This window comes from Cannabis sativa, chromosome 7, assembly GCF_029168945.1.
Source record: "Cannabis sativa cultivar Pink pepper isolate KNU-18-1 chromosome 7, ASM2916894v1, whole genome shotgun sequence".
NCBI classification, from domain to species: domain Eukaryota; kingdom Viridiplantae; phylum Streptophyta; class Magnoliopsida; order Rosales; family Cannabaceae; genus Cannabis; species Cannabis sativa.
In genome coordinates, this window is record NC_083607.1 from 53,073,278 (window position 1) to 53,084,182 (window position 10,905).

Below are 10,905 nucleotides of genomic sequence, written 5' to 3' on the forward strand. Positions count from 1 at the left end.
TTTTTAATTTTACCACCAAGAGGAGAAAGTTGAAAAATATTAGAATATGAAAATATTATTGGTGCTTATTAGTAATTTGCAAAGAATGTGAAAGTCTATAAATATATAGTTGTGTAGCTATTATTAGATATGAAATGAGATAATAGAACTTTTTTCAATTAGAAGATTAATGTACATTTTACTATTAATAACATACATTATTATAACACAATTATGTTTTACTTACTAAATATACTGACACATATTTTATTTTTATAAAACAAATCGTTCAAATAATTATACTGTTTTAATTATTAATTAAAATAAAAAACTAAAATATTAAATAAAACTAACACTACGTGGCTTGGCACGTAACAATCACCTAGTATATATATATATATGTGATGTCAAAATTTATATCAAATAATATTTTATTCGAAAACAAAAATGTTACATCTTGACTTATAACTGATTGTATACTATATTATAATTTTCTAATTGTATATTATAATAACAAAATCAAGGATAAACAAATACTATCAGATAATTAATTGACTCTCTTTTATGTTAAAAAAGGGCAAAAAGAAATCAAATGCATATGTGTCGGCAAACACGAAATGGTGGCAAGTTTTTCATATATAATTATTTAGACTGTTCAAATTCAAGATATTTATTGGTATCCATCAGGTTTCTTTTCTGTTCATGTATGAAAATCAGATCAATCAAACTCTAAATAAGAAAAATAGGGTAAATACTATTTTGGACCATCTGTTTTGCAAAAGTTACAGATTGGACCCTGTGTTTTGTTAAATGACAAAATGGACCCTGCATTTTCTAAAATAGTAAAAATAGAACCCTGAGCGTAATTTTTGACAATTTTTTTTTTAATACAACTAACTTGAAGACAATGCTTAATACGAACAGATACAAAAAAAAATATAAATAGTTTTGTCATAACACTTTTAGATCGAATTATAATTAAACTTTATTTTGACAAAAAATCAATTCAGGGTCCTATTTTTACTATTTTAGAAAATGCAGGGTCCATTTTATCATTTAACAAAACACAGGGTTCAATCTGTAACTTTTGCAAAACAAAGGGTCTAAAATGGTATTTACCCAGAAAAATATAGATATATGTACGAGAAGTGTTAAAAAGTATTGATATAACTAATTATCAAATCCTTTACTAATTAATCGTCAGGTGTTACTTACAAAATAAATATAGGGGAATTACTTCATATATTATTTTTTTTAACTTTTTTTTTTAAAATTTACGATTTGGGTTTCTAAAGTGGTTGCAGCGCTAGTTGTAATAAGGATTTCTATATGATTTTTTATTGCAATTTAGGTTGCAGCACTAGTTGCAATAGGAGTTTCTATGTAGAATTCCATAAAAATATAGGAAAAAAAAAAACCCTAAAATATATTATACTATTAACAATACTCATATATTTATATATATTAGGGTAAATATCATTTTAGACCTTATATTTTATAAAAGTTACCAATTGGATCCTCTGTTTTGTTAAATGACAAAATAAATCCTGTATTTTTTTAAAATCGTAAAAATAAGACTCTGAGCTTAATTTTTGACTTTTTTTTTTAATATAACCAACTTGAACTCAATTCCAAACACAAATAGATACAGAAAATGTAAACAGTTTTGTCATAACACATTTAGATCGGATTATTATTAAATTTTATTTTGACAAAAGATCAGTTCAGGATCCTATTTGTACTATTTTCGAAAATACAGAATTCATTTTATCATTTAAAAAAATAAAAAATCCAATTAATAATTTTTACAAAACATAATATCCAAAATAATATTTTACCTAATAGCATCCACTGCTAAAAGCAAAAATCTTGTTACGCAAGTAACATATTATTTTAATTATTCAATATTTCTCTGAATTTTTTTTTTTTTTGTTACAAGATTAATTAATTGGAAATTACAACTATATCTGTACGTGTCTTGTCTGCTCTTTTTACTATAATATGAAAAGAAAAAAAAAATCTTTTGTATTTTGGAAAAGAATAACAAAAAAAGAAAAGTTTAAACTTCAAAACAAATCATAGTCAAGACTCAAGACTCAAGTGGGGCCGGGCTCCACTCTTTATCTTTTAATAACTATACTTTCCTCTTTATTATCCTTAAATAATTAATAGTTTGTTTTTCTTCATATTTTTTAATTTTTTAACACATGTAGTGTGGACCACTACGGCCATCCATGCGGATATACTACTTAAAGCGCCATAGTAGCTGTTGTGGACCTCATACTATAACATCTCAACCGTTAATTTAACGTATCGTAAAATCTAACGGCTATGATTTCATAAAATAACCGCGTATCCAAAATTCTGTATAGACTTCATCCATGCCTATATATATAATCTCCATTGAAGTAGCTTCACTTCCATAATCCTCACTCCTCAAACTTCCAACTTCCTATAACTACTTCAAACACACTCGATCATCACTCTAAAAATCAAGCCCTAAACATACATATATATATATGACGTGGATGGGTTCAGTGAAAGTCATGCTGATTTCGATGGGCGTTGTGCTCGTGAGTTTAGCCATGAAAGTGTCTGTTCCATTGGTGAAGGAGTTCATAATAGGTTCTCACGTGGCAGTCATGTGGAGCTCCATCGCCACGTGGCTCAAACCTCCGTATCTTTACATCATAATCAACGGCATCATCATAACCATTGTCGCCTCTTCGAGACTCCACCAGAACCACCACCACGATGATCGGGTCGATACCGAACCGGGTCGTTACCCGATGAAAAACGGATCTAGTAGACAGGCCAATAGCGCTTATGGGTTTCATGTGGAGAGTAATAATAATAATAATAATAAGATCATTTCGTCGGAGTTCGGTGCGTTGGAACAGATCCGGCCGAGGCCACTGTACAAACAGAGAGAGAAAGAAGAAGAAGAAGAATCAGCTCCGGTTATGAAGAGTGATCATGAGGCAGTAGTTATTGATAAATACGAAACACATGATCATGATCACGAAGCTTTTTTCTCGAGGTCTCCGCCTCCTTCGCCTCCGAGAAGAATTAACTCACCAGAGATATTTTATTCACCGCCAGCGGAGAAACCTCTTGCTTCTACTAGGTTTGCTCAACGGAAACAGTTTAAACCGATTCCCGAAGGTACATACTATCTTATTCTTAATTATTCCTCTTTTCTTTCAAATTTCAATATTATTATTGGATCAACAGTATCAATTGATTATAACGTATGTTAGTTTTTCGTCTTTATTTATTTCGTTTGTAATAAAAAAAAGACATTACAAAGCTATAGCTATATAACTTTTTTGCAATTTATTCTTTTGTTTCGTTTTCTTTATTTATTTATTTATTTTTGCTATTTAGTTTATATATATAATTTATTTACTTCGATTATATTATGAAAAACATTTAATTTAATTTAATTTTTCTAATTATTTATCTAACATAGCTTTAATATCTTGTCCCTAAAAAATAATACTATCTTGTAAAAAAAACCGTTTGTTACATTATTTATTTTTAACTACGTACGAATATATTATATATAATAAAGTAATTTTATTATCTAATTAATTATTAAAATAATAACTTTTTAATTGATAACATTATAGCGTTATATTAAAACATTATATATTGGGAAAAGGAGAGATTCAAACTACGTATATTACCACGAAACATTATATCTTTCTAAAACAATATATATAATATATGGATAAGATATAATTAAATCCAAGTCCAATCTAATCTAAATCTAATATTCTATCTCTTGCATACGAAATAGTTACACTTACGACTTACCTTACCTGTTTCATAAATATATATATAGATTACACTTATAAAAAAGGTATTGTAGTTATATTTTTATATTTATTATGAGTTGATTGATCAGTACAATACAACGTGGAACCGTTTAATGTTTATGATATGTCCGAGGCTGGAATCTAGGGTATTAGCGTATTGTTCAAACCAACAAAAATAGAGTTCAAACAGGCATGGCGTTCGCTTCACGCTGCTCAACTCAATTACATCTTTTCCTTCCCTTTTCTTATTTTAGTAAAAAAGAATATTCTGAGTAGAAAATATTTCTAAAAGTCAACTGTCCAATCCTTCCTAAGTAGTAAAATTATAATAATAACAGTTTGCTCTCTGGTAAATAATCATTGGTTATAAATAACTAACTCTCCTCACAGGTGGAAAATCGCCGTTGAAAGTGACGTCGAGGCCCAAACGACACGAAACTATGGAGAATACGTGGAAGGCAATAACGGAAGGACGTTCGATGCCGTTAAGTAGGCACATGAAGAAGTGTGAGTCCTTTCATGAAAATCACGGCCGTCACGTGGGTGAGTTAGAATTACCGTCGTCACTACCGTTATTCAAGAAGTCAGAGACTTTCAAGGACCGAACCAATCAACCAACGCCACCTCAGCAAGAAACGTACACGTCATCACCTGTGCCAAGCAAGATTAGGAGGGAGCCGTCGTTGGGTCAAGACGAGTTGAACAAGCGAGTTGAGGCTTTTATACAGAAGTTTAACGAGGAAATGAGGTTGCAAAGGCAAGAGTCGTTGAATCAATATATGGAGATGATTAACCGTGGAAGCCATTAATTATATCTTCATATTATTACTCAAAAAAAAAAAGATACAAATATGATTATTGGGTTTTTAAATCTTGTTAATAGGTCCTATATACCATCAAAATTTGATAAAGTTAGCTTTATGATAAAGTGAGAAAAAAAAAAAAATGGGAGATGACGGTTTTACGGTTTTGTTTTTGTCATACAATATATAATTAGAGGTTTGGTATGGTTTTTTATATGTGAAAAGGAAAAAATGTCTATAATAGTAGAATACTGGAGTGGTCTTTCATTTTTTTAATGGTTGGTTTGTTCATCTGTCAATGAATGATTCTTTAATCATTATTATTATATGTATAATTTTTTTTCTTGCTCTATAGATAATTATTTTGGAAAATTTATGTATACATTTTTTTTACATATATAATTATGTTCTGTTATGTACGTACTTCAGATCTTAGATGGCGACCTACCTTGTATATGCTAATTTACTTACACGGTCACCACCGACTTTCCACCTAAAACTCTTCCTGAAACTACTTTTGTTTTTACTAAATCACTAACCTTTAAATTGGCCAATCTGCCTATTATGTTTGAAATGTAATATCTAAATAGAGATTGGACGACAACTTTAAATAATTCATGAGAGTTTTATTTTCGACCTCAGTAATAATGCTCCACGAAATTCAAGAGTAAGAATAGAGTACGATTAGCCACAAATATTGCAAAAAGGATCAGTCAAAGCATAAACTTGAAATTATCACACATTACACATCAAAATTTGATACCGTAATTTTACTACAATCAGATCTTTTAAGTTTTTCAAGGGCAAAACAGGACTGCTTCATCATCAAAGTTCTGAGTCTAATCTTCAGTTTCTTCCATTTTATAAGCCAGTTCTCCAAAACAGCATCTAGTACATCTATTCCTTAATTTCAACTATCTTTGTTGAAGTAATTTTCTTGCGGTAGTTTTCAACCGTCCTCAGTGTGTGATTGTATTCCAACTCTCATGAATGATGAATCCCACTTCACCATTGCCATCTTTGGCGTTAGTATAGCTTTTTCTGCATAAGCTAACTGCCTCTCTAACTAGAGCCATCCGTTTCATTCTCAGGGACCGTTTGCCTCATTAAGATCCATGGTTTGATCCTTTGTTAGACCACATGATTAATAGGGTGAGCCAGAGTATAGCAAATAAAAAAGGTGTATGACTCATTGTATGAGGGTACTCTTGAGAGGGGAGGTTAGTATATGTAGGTGAGCAAGGAAGTTAGTGTATTGAGAGTTGTTATTCTCTGCATCACAGGGGGTAGTATGGACTCCATTGGCTTGTACTCAGTTCTCTTTTATTCAATAATGGCTCATCACATCAAACTAGAGTGTGTTGTTTGGAAAATTGTTATTGCTAAGACCAAATTAAGAAAAATTGTGCAATGAAAGAAGAACCATGTATCAGCAAACCCTGAAACTTAATCCATATATCAGAAACATTTAATAGTATTTACTAGCAATAATGTATATGAAATTATATAACCTGGGGCATAGCAGAGATACTTCAAGAATTTTTCTGAAAGAATCTTCGTTTCCATTTTGCACTTCAAAATGATTACATTCAAGCCAGGAAACCCCATCAGATGGTGGATCTGAATGAGATGCAAAGAAAATATCGAACCATCGCGGTCAGTTTCTCCCATGCTTTTCTCAAGCTCTGCATACTTAGAACACAATCTCTTCACATCTTTATCTGAAAGACCGGATTCTATTGCTCATGTATATCCCTAGTTTTTGAGACACTGGAAAATAGAGTTCTAACTGCATCAGCAGGGGTCAGATGGAAAAAAAAAATTAAAAGCATTAGGCATTAACAAAACAGAAAAAAGCAACATGAATATTACCAACTTATAATCTAAACTGAAACTATATAGCTATAGAAACAGAGATGTGAACAATAGTAACAAGATAAAGACAAATAAAGAGTTCTAACTCAAATTCCAAACTGAGATAAACTAATGACCATGTTTATGCCAATACATAATTTTTTTAAAAAAACAGTTGCAATTGTGTTATCATCTAACAGTACCAAATCTAAATATAACGACTGCAAAATGTTCGGAAGATAAGAAATTAAATGCAAAAACAAAAACAAAAAACAGAGTTGATGATCTAAATGCAAAAAAAAAAAAAATATAGAGTTGAGAATCTTAATGCAAAAGGTAGAAGATCTTGTGTTTTAATTGATAGTTAGGTACATCATTGATCATAGTTCATACTTCAAAGAATGACACAGCTCGGATTTGATTTGGTTTATAGCTTTCACTGACACCTAAAAATGCTGCTGAACCACCCATGTCAAATTTCATGAGCTCAACACAGCAGCAAGGTACTGTTTTAATGCTGTTAAAAAATGTTAAAAACCATTGACCAGCATCAAACAAATCAATCAAGAACCATTGTCAATTAAATAAAAGTACTGTAAAACTTTAAATCAGTCAACAAACATTCTGAACATATTCTACACCGAACCCTGTTTTGACTGATTCTTTGAGGTCTCCTCAATGAGCACCCGAGTATAGTAATAATTTCAAGAACAAACAACATGAATCATTAGGCTAATTATTGCAGAAAACTCATGCTTGATCCACATAATTAAAATTGAAAAGGTCTGAAGTGAAAGAAAATAAACAACTGACTTGACTAGCATATGGATATGGGATGATCACCAAGCCAAACCTAACTACATAACTTATAATAATGTTAAAATTACTATCACACAATATTAATAAAATTAGTTAAAAATACATTTAACTGTTATGGAATTCAATTCAATCTTAAATTTTACCAATCAAAGTCAAAGAATACAGCTCCAATATTACAAAAATAAATATAGGAACCTTGTACTTCAAACTTTCCAAAAATTCTGATGTACTTCACTCACTGCAGCATTCATTTGTCTTATGGAATACAGTTCAATATTACACATCAGCCTAGAGAGTATCAAATATCAAAACAACAAGACTAATATTAACACCCAAATATAACCTTACAATCTTCAAAACAAAGGTGGCAAAGAAAAATGAATCGTTTGTACAAAAAAACAGATATCCCAGTTTCAGACATAGATACTAACAACATGACTCTAGTCCCAAAATTTCTTTCTGGGACTCTTGGGAAGACTCTCTTCTCTATCAATCCCATGACAATTACCATAAGATAGAAAATCATCATATGCACCTCCTCCTCCAGTCCCTCTATGATGCCTATTTGCATAGTGGTACTGATGATCCACTCCGTGACCCAAGACTCCTCTTCTGAACTCGCCTCGGGCCATAGACACAGCCGGAACCATCCGCTCAGTGGCTGCAGCTTTTTGAAGATCCCAACCCAGCAATTTAGAGGATTGGCAACCATGGAAGTTTTGGTGGGAAGGGCCATAGTGATAGGCCTGAGGACGAGGAACATTATTGTTTCGCTGAGGACTGTTTGAACGATAAAGAGTTGGAGAGCTGTGAACTCTATGCATATTACCACTCCTCTGATAACCATTTAAAAGCATTTCAGGTCCTGCCACAACAGGCACAACAGATTCAATACCTTGGTGCTCTGGAGAGTTGGAATGTGGAGAAGAACAAGTAGAGGAAATGGTAAAGGTAGGTGTGTGTATAACGCTAGAAGCAAATTTGGGTCTCCTGGTGGTACGAACCACGCCATTAACGGCATCAATATAACGCTGCTCAAGGGAATGGGGTTCCATTAAAGCAGATGGATTGTTGTCTAGAACAATGATTGGCTTAGAAGGGAACAAGAAAGTACGTAGCTTTGGGTAACCTTCGGTGTCCTGATGATCGATTTCATGAAGCATATGCTTTAGATCATCATCATTTCTTACAGAGACCAAGGTATCAAGATCCTCAGAGGCCAATTGGTATTTAATTGTCATGTTATCCCCTTCAATCATGTCCGAAAGCCTTTTATCTAATTCTGTGCCAATTCAAAATTCATATTTCATTACATACATACATACATACGTTTTAGGCATTCTCTCTGTGCCTATATGATCGTTATTAACGAATTAAGTTCTAACAACGCAATTTACAAACACAATCAATCCACACAAACATAAACATCACCCATATATATATTCATTTCCATTCTGAATCGCAGCATCAAAATAACAATCAAACATTGAATTAGGTAGGGTTGGCGCAAAAACCTGAGAATGTAATATCTTGGGGAACGGCAATGACTCGCGTCTCTCCACCTACGTACTTGAGGTGGCCATCGGCTGGCCTGGGTAGGATTTTTCCGCCATGGCTACACAAAAACTTAATCCTATTTTTTTGGGATGGATTATCGTCCGGTGTAGAACAACCACCGCCGCTGCCTTCTCCCGCCATTGATGATGATAATGATGCCACCCAACAGAGTCAGATATATGTATTTTATATATGTATTAACTGGAATGATTAAATTATTTAAGCAAAGAATGAAGCGTAATTGTACGGGAATGTATTTATTATTGAACGTTTGTAATACCAAAAGAAACAGCTCATCCCATTCAATTCAATTATTTAATAAAAAAAATTGACTCCAAAGGTTGCCAACCACTTTCGTTTTGCTCCGTTTCGTAAAATGAATATCAATGGATTTTGATTTTCTTCTCTTCACTTCACCCTTTCTTTCTCTCTTTTACTCTCTCTCTTAATTAAAATAGAAAATTACACTAGCTAAGCTTGTATTTTTTTTTTATTTAAATCAAAACTCAACTTTTACAAAAACGTTCTCAAAAAAAAAAAAAAACTCAACTTTTACAAAACAACTCAAAACTCGGGACAACTCAACTTTTACATCTAAGAGTATTCATCCAATTCAATTTGTATTATTTTATTCATAGTGCATTTAATTCGCACTAAATGTAAATTTCATATTTTAAATCAGATTCGATTCAATCCAATCCGCGTCATAACTCAAATTCAATCCAATCCGTAAAAATGTGTATTGGATTGGTTATGTTGAATTAATAACTTTTAATATTTATATAAAAAAAATATCATTGTTTTACCTAACTAACAATAAAATAAAATAAATTATTGTTGTTTTATGTCTCCAACAACATAATAAAATAAGAAATAAGAAATTCAAAAGAAGAAAAAAAAATAAATGTAGAAAGAAATTATTTAATTTTGTTTTAAATTGTATTTTTCTTATATATAAGAATGAAATATATATTTGATCTATTAAGTTTTAAAATATAAAGTACTATTTTGTTATATTAAAAATTAGTTGTATATATATTTTTTTAAAAAAATATATCTAAATATGTGTGGATTAGATTGGATCAGTTACTTTTACATGTCAATCAACATTCAATCCGCACAAGTGCGGATTTCGAATTTTTCAATCCAATATCCGATTCGCATAAGTACAAATACCCGCACTTTGCGGATTAAATTAAATTAAATCGTGCAAATTGAATTGAATATTTTATAAACACTCCTAACTACATTATTCTCATCGCAGAACGCGAAATAGCATAATAAGAACCATCACCAATATCTGTCAATAAAGTGCATACATCACCAATAACATAACAAAATAAAAAAGAAATTTTTTTTAGTATACGTAATAGACATTTTAATAACATAATTGACAGTAAATAATTTAATGCCCTTGTACTAACGTGACACATCAGCATTTTTAACGTAAAACCAAAATAATCTCATACCACTATTGATTCCAATACATGAAACACACCATATTCGTCATCTAATTACGGGATTAATGAGTCGTTTGAACAGTGCATCGAACACAATATCAAAAATGAACCTTTAAATTTACTTTCCTTCGATTAGAAAGGGCTAGATTTTGTGATTTGCCAAGTGAGGTTGTGGGAAAAATCGTGTTGTTGGTACCTCCAGATTGTTTAATACAGTTTAAATTGGTGAACAAGTTTTGGATTTTTTATATTTCTACTTTCATTAACAATCCAGATTTTGTGGCGAAACACCTTCTCATGACCAAAATTCAGTCTTCTATGTCCTTACTTTGTTTTAAAGAGCCTTCCCATGGTATCCCAGGTTGGCATTGCTTCTTTTTGCTGATTCTCGATTTTTTTCACATGGTTCACATGTTTGAGGGTTTTGTAATGATGTTTTAATTTACTTGCTTTACATAACTGGTTTTTATTGTTATATTTTTGATTGGTTGTTTGCTATAATTGGTTTCTTGTTTTAGTAGTTTAATTATATAAGTCATTTCTTAAGAATTTTTATATGGTATCTTATTATTTTTTTTATACAATATATTTTTTTTTTCTGTAAGTTTATCA

At 31.3% G+C, this 10,905-nt stretch overlaps 2 protein-coding genes across 2 annotated transcripts; one reads left to right on the plus strand and one right to left on the minus strand.

Moving 5' to 3' along the window:
- Window positions 1-2,291: 2,291 nt before the first annotated feature.
- On the plus strand, window positions 2,292-4,879 carry LOC115697074 (uncharacterized). The gene is made up of 2 exons (XM_030623984.2): window positions 2,292-3,144; window positions 4,191-4,879. Exons 1-2 carry the CDS (start codon window positions 2,499-2,501, stop codon window positions 4,607-4,609), a joined length of 1,065 nt encoding a protein of 354 aa, XP_030479844.2. The 5' UTR covers window positions 2,292-2,498; the 3' UTR covers window positions 4,610-4,879.
- A 2,477-nt stretch (window positions 4,880-7,356) lies between these two features.
- On the minus strand, window positions 7,357-9,264 carry LOC115698012 (uncharacterized). Its single transcript, XM_030625192.2, has 2 exons — window positions 8,791-9,264; window positions 7,357-8,558 (listed from the first exon to the last, which is right to left on the minus strand). The coding sequence occupies exons 1-2, from the start codon at window positions 8,972-8,974 to the stop codon at window positions 7,717-7,719; spliced, it is 1,026 nt and encodes a 341-aa protein (XP_030481052.1). The 5' UTR covers window positions 8,975-9,264; the 3' UTR covers window positions 7,357-7,716.
- Between the last annotated feature and the right edge of the window lie 1,641 nt (window positions 9,265-10,905).

What these genes read in the sequence shown, in the direction of transcription:
- LOC115697074 (XM_030623984.2), top strand. Translation starts at nt 2,499, where the DNA reads ATGACGTGGATGGGTTCAGTGAAAGTCATGCTGATTTCGATGGGCGTT. An exon ending in GTTTAAACCGATTCCCGAAG is followed by an intron (nt 3,145 to 4,190) that starts GTACATACTATC and finishes CTCTCCTCACAG; the next exon opens with GTGGAAAATCGCCGTTGAAA.
- LOC115698012 (XM_030625192.2), bottom strand. Translation starts at nt 8,974, where the DNA reads ATGGCGGGAGAAGGCAGCGGCGGTGGTTGTTCTACACCGGACGATAAT. An exon ending in CCAAGATATTACATTCTCAG is followed by an intron (nt 8,559 to 8,790) that starts GTTTTTGCGCCA and finishes GAATTGGCACAG; the next exon opens with AATTAGATAAAAGGCTTTCG.